Source organism: Antechinus flavipes, chromosome 3 (genome assembly GCF_016432865.1).
Source record: "Antechinus flavipes isolate AdamAnt ecotype Samford, QLD, Australia chromosome 3, AdamAnt_v2, whole genome shotgun sequence".
NCBI classification, from domain to species: domain Eukaryota; kingdom Metazoa; phylum Chordata; class Mammalia; order Dasyuromorphia; family Dasyuridae; genus Antechinus; species Antechinus flavipes.
In genome coordinates this window covers 244,223,734-244,230,789 of record NC_067400.1, presented here as the reverse complement: position 1 = coordinate 244,230,789, position 7,056 = coordinate 244,223,734, and the positions used below count along the sequence as shown (strand labels likewise).

The window sequence follows — 7,056 nt, the reverse complement described above, 5'->3', positions numbered from 1 at the left end:
CACTGTATAATAAAAACTTGTGCTAATTGTAAAGGAAAAATTCAGTGGACTGGAAATTAGTTCTGTAGATAGTCTGGCATATGATTGGAAAATAAAGATTAGAGAAATTAAATAAATAGAAGTAAGAGAAATGATGGATCAGAACATAAAAGAAACAAAAAAGGCACAATTTTGAAGAATTTTAATCTACATTTCCTGGAAAGTTATAAAAGAAAAGAAGAGAGAAATTTCAAGCAAATAGGGGTAAGAAAAAATCAGTAGAAAGTTAAGAAAGTTGTAATCTGTTTGCACTGATTGTGAATAGAGGATTTTAAAATTAAGAGTTTGGAGTTTTTTGGTAAAGAGAGATTTGAGGAAGGAATTTGATCTCAGACAAGAAGGATGTTAGAAACTTTATTTGGTTATTCTTTGTGATATGGAAAATATAAAAATATATTTGCAGCATTAAATTATTTGGGAATAACATATCAAAGTACTGTTTTAAAGGACCATTAGAAGGGTATATTTTAGTCTTTATGTAAGAAATATACATTTATAATTTCATTAAAGCATAAGAGAGATTTTATTTACAATTTCCATGTATTCTAAAAGAGGAGTGATAAAACAAACTGTCACTTTAAATCTTTAGCAATAAACTAACTGAAAGCAGTTTGCCCTATAATTTGAAGTTCTTGCAATAAATAGCCCATGAGTGAATACTTGGTGCTGGTCAAAGTAATACACTTTGCCAGAGAGTGAGATCATCCAGAGTGCAAAGAATTGTTGTAAGCTCAAGGTACAGTCTGTTTGCTGGACCTTAAGTCTGGGAAAGAGGGTGTCTCCAAATATCTTGACATACTGTACTACTCTCTACTAGGTTTTAGATATGATTAGTATAGAATACCAAAAGTGATAAACTAAATCATTTTCTAGGTAAGATAATTTTGGAACTACATTTGACTGAATTGATATTATCTGACTGATAGGTTTTGTTTCATATTTTAAATACATGATTGTATATGTTACTAAGTTTCTAAAATTTTTCTTATATTATGAAATTTGGGAAACCACTGTATCAGAAATGCTGTAAGAAAAGTATTTTTTTCTATATATATTTTTTGGATATATATATATTTTTAAATGGACAATGATTCTGATGGGAGAAAAAGTAGCAGGGATCTCCTTAAGTTATCTTCAGCTGTGAGGTTCTCTAGAACTTTCTATTTGGGCAAGGTCATAAGACTTTATCAGCCCTACTGACCATGGGTTGTATAATTCTCAAATACTGAAGTTACATCTTTGAGCCAACTTTGTAACAATAGACCTTAGATTAAAATTTTTCATTTTTCCTCAGGGGTTAACAAACAATACAAAATTGTAGCCTTGATGTCGTCAGCATTTTTCTGGGGTTTGAAATCACTGTATGTGTGAATGCAATTATTCTTAAATCATAAATGAAGGCTCAATGAGATGTCCTTATATGTGCTCATTGATAAGTAATCTTAGAGCATGAGAAAAATGATAATGCCCAAGTCCTAAGCTGTGACTAATATAAATTAGCTATTTGAAGCAAATTCTCATAGAATTGTAGTCAGTTATTCTGAGTTTGACTTCAGGTATGCAATAGTCCACTATTCATGAGGAATACCATGTGCTACCCAAAGGGAGTATAACCTAAGATCTGCTATAGGTGGATGTCTGTCCCTGGGAAAAGTTGAGGGGATGACCTTGCACAGGCAAAGGTAAGATTCTCTTAACTCAGTTTCCCATTGTGCTATTTTCTTTCTGAACAGGAAAATTTTTTCACTATTGAATCTAGCTATGATATCCTGTGGAACTTGCCTACACAATTGGTTGTTAAATATGATGTAGCTGGCATTAAACAGAATTATAGGAGTTTTTCTCCTGTTATGGTTTATTTCAGATCAGTCTGTGTCTTTGAAAGGACAGTTTTGATATCATAACTATGCCCCTCACTTTTTCCTTTTAGAGCAAATTTCTACTATCAGGACAGATGAAAAGTGAAAGTTTGTTTTTGTAATACTAAACCTACAATTTACATATTAATACTAAAATGTCTGAATTTTAATAATAGGAGACAAGTATGAAAGCTCTTAATGCTTTTAATCTGAATTTGTGGTCAATGCCACATCCTGAACATCTAATGAGTTCTTGGGTTTTTCATCCTCTTGTTAATAGTTATTCAGGTAGCCTATGAAGTATAATTTATATTTTAAGTATAGTCTTTCAGGATAATATGAAGATAATGTGGCGGGGGGGGGGGGGAGAAAGGAAGTGTAGGTATATGTGTGTAAGCATGTGTATGACTTCCTAGTGTTTCAAATGGAAAAATACAGGTTTTGAATATGTTTTTGTAGTAAGTTCTAAAAATTAAAGATTTTAGATATAGAGCTGCATTAATACTTGTAAAGAAATTTTAAGTCATTTTCCTATTTTGAAGTATCTGATAATAATAAGTGACAAAAGGACTCATTTTTCAAGTCATTCTCTCATAGATCTTTTTAATATTCTTACTTCTGCCTATTGCTGGCATTAATATGAGATATAAGATTTGGGTGAATGTAAAAGACACAATATTTTTGAAAAACTGAAATTCTTTGAAGTTTCAGGTGATTATGAGTTCCTAATTTGGTGTTCTTATAGCCCTATTGTGATTAGAACTAATTTCATAAGGTCCAAATGGGCTTTTACCATATGAACTAATTACTGGAATACAAATATGATTAGATTTTGTCATGGTTTATTAAATTATACTAAGTCTTATCAGTAGTAAGTTTTAATAGCATTACCCACAAGTAACCTAGAAACTGAAGATTAGAGATGTTTCTTTAAACCTGCCTGATCCATTCTTAGCTATTTGAGAGATGTATAGGAAGTGCCTTCCAGATCCCTGAACATCATGGATGCACTAAAGAATGTCACATCCCTAAAGCTATTTCTAGGTTTCTTTACTCACCTATGGCAATTTTGTCATCTTACTTCTGTGTGTGTTATGAGCCTGTTATGAGCCCGTTTTATAAGGAACTTATTGTTTCTGCTGGGACTGAAACTAATGCAAGAACCAAAATCTTTGTACTATGCTTTGCCTCTCATGTTTGCCTGTTTTGTACAGAGGCCCATCATGTGGGCTTTTATTAAATATTAAAAAGGATTTTATTAAATAATACCAAGGCAACAAACTCATTGGTGGGCAGATCAGGATTCAAATCACCAGCCATTTTTAAAAACAACTTTTGTAAGAGAAGGAAATGTGTACTAACAAGTACACATTTCTAAAAAGGGATGGGCCATTTCATGTCAGCTGCTCCTCCATTGCTACATCATAAAAAGGGATTAGAAATAAGGGAATGAGATGAATGAGCATATGTAGGCTGGCAAATAGGACTTGTTTAGTCATTTTTCACTTGTATCTGACTCTTCATGTCACCTTTTTGGGATATTCTTGGCAGAGATACTAGAATGGTGTCCTATTTCTTTCTCCAGCTCATTTTACAGATAAGGAAACTGAGGCAACAGGGTTAAGTGACATGCCCAGGGTTATATCTAATAAGTATTTGAGGCCAGATTTGAACTCAGGGAAGTGAGTCTTTTTGACTCTAGATCAGGCACTCTATCAACAATACCTGCCATCTGGTTGGCATACAGTTGATATTGAATAAATCCTAGTGAAGCAAAAAACAAAACAATCTCTACTTTATTTTTTTTCTTTTCTTTTTTTTTTTTTTTAATTTTTATTAACAATCTCTACTTTAAAGGAGTTTATATTCTATGGGGAGAAATACCAGTAACCAGGGGGTGGGAAAACACTAGCATATAGAGAAGGTATTATTTAAGTTGTAATTTAAACCAAGAAAGTATATGAGATGGAGATGAGGCAGGAAGTACATTCCAGGCACAGCTCAAAGTTATGGAGATAGGAAATGGAATATTATGTATGAGAAATTGAGAATAGTTTGCAAGACTATAGAGTACAGGAAGTGCTGATAGTTTTTAACATAACCTATGGGAAGTGCTGATAGTTCTTAACACCACATGTCTCATAATTTATTGTAAGTGATGGGTTAGAGATGAGAGTCTACTCAAAACTACATATACCTAGCTAAGGAATGTGGATCAATAAAATCTATCTGTTGCTCTGCAAAAATTTCATCCTGTCTGATTAAAAATATCTTGCTAAAAGACAACCTGTTTCCTTACCTGCATTGAAAAGACATCTGGGTTGCTTCTTTATCTCGTTTACAATTTATGATCTTGTAGATTGTTAGTCTGCTAGCTAAGCCCCAAATGTCCATTATAAAAACTCTCCCCAAACTATTTCTAATTGCTACTCTCTAATCCATCAGCTATGGCATAAACAAACTTTTGTGACTATAAGAGAATCTCTTTGAATTCTTTCAAAATATGAATCATGACTCTCATATACTTCATAAGCAGTGTGTGTGTGTGTGTGTGTGTGTGTGTGTGTAAGGGATGAAGATCCAACTCCATTAAAATCAAACACAGGAGACTGGACTATCTCCACTGACTCAATCAGTGGAGTGATAGAGATTAGCTGTAAAGCACAAAGATTGTTCCTTTGCAATAATAATTTTTTAAAAAACAGAATAAAAGTAGTTCAAAACTAGGTAGAAATCTAACAAATCTGACAGAACATGCAGTATTCCATATTCATAGCTCCTCACCTATGCAATTGAGGAAGGGAATTGCATTTTTTCTCCCTCTAAGCTTTGTTATTATGTTAGATAATGGTCTGACAAGAGGATAGGGATTGGATGTGTGATTTCATTAAGCTAGGAAATTCTCTCAATTTATATTCTTAAATAACTGACTAGGTTACTGAGAAATTAATAAACTAGTCTAAAGTCACACAAGAGGCAGGTTGCTTCTCATAGTAGATTATTACACATAAATAGGTAACTAACCCAAGATAATGCACAATACATGTATAAAGGATGCTAAAGGCAATCGGAATTTGAAATTCAGAGGGCAAAGCAGAGATCTAAGATGACACATTTTAATTGGGCTTTAGATTTAAATAGGCTTGTAGCCACGGAAGTAGTGCATAGATTGGACAGGGACAGATAAGAAAGTGGCTGCAAATTGTGGAGAGCCTTGAACGCTAGATAAGTTTTTATCTGTCCCTCGATTTTATCTGTCCCTACGAAATTTTGAGCGGAAGGACATGTCCCTTTCTAGCAGAAAAGCGATTGAAAGATGGATTGGAGGGGAAAAAAAGCGGGTCAGAAAGCACAATGTTTTAGGGAATAGAGAGTGGATTTAGACAGTCCGCGAGATTTCAGGGTATCTGAAGTCTCAATGCGGGCGGGGGAGCATCTAAGCTCAGATCTGCAACCAGCAGCGTCAGCCACGCTTCCTTCTTCGGCGGCCGTTCGGAACCGCAGCCACTCCCCTTCTGTGACGTCATCATCCCGCGTTCCTTGGAACGTGACGCGCGGTTCCACCGCCGGCTGCTACTCGGGGCTCGTCCGCGGCCTCTGCGCAATTGCGGCTGCAGGAGGAGGGGAGGCGGTGGTGGCCGCGGCTGAGAAGGCGGAGGAAGAGGAGGAGGAGGAGGAGAGCGACAGCCGTGTGGGAGGGAGAAAGGAAGGGGATGTTCCGGGGGCATCATGGCCCCTGCCATGCAGCCGGCCGAGATCCAGTTTGCCCAGAGACTGGCATCGAACGAGAAGCTTATTCGGGATCGAGCGGCAAAGAAACTGCGCCAGTACATTAGCGTGAAAACTCAGAGAGTGACAGGTAAACCCTGACGCGGGGGTCGCCGCCCTCCCCCCCTCCCTCCCTGGGGGCAGAGGGAGAAAGCAGGCGGCCGGCAAGATTACACGCCACATGGCTGACTGGCTGGGGTGGGAGGCGGGGGAAAGGGACGGGGACCGTGGTAGGAGGGAAAGCACATGGGGCACTACCGGGGAGGTGCATGCATTGCTGGGGCCCGGCGGCACTTAGAAATGCAGTGCTTCTGGAGAGGAGGTTACCCCAGCTGCTGCTGTGCTCCTCTAGACCAGGTGTAAAGGAAGACAGAGATCATACATAGCATCATAGGATTTTTTTTTTTTAAATACTTAAAAGCAGAGTCGTAGTAGCAGAGAAAGAGAGTCCAGCAAGTGATCAGGGGTAATGGGCAGAGAGAAAGGTATTTCCCTTCTTTTTGGGGATGGGAAAATGATGGAAAGTCTGCTTTGGTTGGCATCGGTAAAGTACGGGCCAAGGCATTGGGAAGCCAATTTGACAAAATGGACTTTTGAAAACAAGGTATTGAGGATAGAATGTTGTGCCAGATAGAGTTGTTAGTAAGCGTATTATATGTGTGTGTGTGTGTGTGTGTGTGTGTGTGTGTGTGTGTGTAGCACTTAATAGCCTACAATGCTCTCTTACATAATATTATCACAGTTGGACCTCCCCTCAACCCGCTGAGCTAGGTTGTAATTTATGTCCCTTTTACAAAAAATGACAACAGCTAGTAAATGACAGTTAAGACTCAAGTCCTCATCTTTTGAAATAAGATTATGGCATTTTCCACTCTCCCACAGAGCTTTACGTTTCTGTATACCAGTAAACAACTATTTTTTTCCACATACGCACATCACTAGGATGACTCCAAGTTGATGAGTTTTTTTAGCCATACGAATTTCCAAGGACCATGTATGGAAGTCTTGGAGGTATTGTGATCTATATCTCTATCCATTATCCACAGTGATTTTTAAAAAAGTACATTCTTTTATGTCAATATTAAGATAACTAAAATTACCTTCATGTAGCAGATAAATAGTATACTTTTTTGGAGAGCAGGTAGAAGTTGTGAACTAATTAGAAACATAAGGTCCTAGATCTAGAACTCAAAATGTAAATTAGGGGCCATCAAGTCAAACTCTTTTTGAATTAACTGAGGCCCAGAGAAATCAAGTAACTTACACTGAGTCCCACAGCTAGAAAGTGTATTAAGATTGGTTTGGAATTTTCCTGATTCCATCATCTATACTTCTCTACATTATGATTTTGTTGAATCATACTCCTGTCTCTTCACATGGTTTCCTATTG

General features: G+C 37.1%; 1 protein-coding gene across 1 annotated transcript in view; it reads left to right on the top strand.

Annotated features, from left to right (window-relative positions):
• Window positions 1–5,577: 5,577 nt before the first annotated feature.
• The window catches only part of RRP1B (ribosomal RNA processing 1B), a 63,099-nt gene continuing 61,620 nt past the window's right edge, over window positions 5,578–7,056 (top strand). The window contains exon 1 of the mRNA XM_051984795.1: window positions 5,578–5,757. Within this exon, the coding sequence (XP_051840755.1) occupies window positions 5,628–5,757 (130 nt within the window). The 5' untranslated portion in view covers window positions 5,578–5,627. The remainder of the gene's footprint in view (window positions 5,758–7,056) is intronic.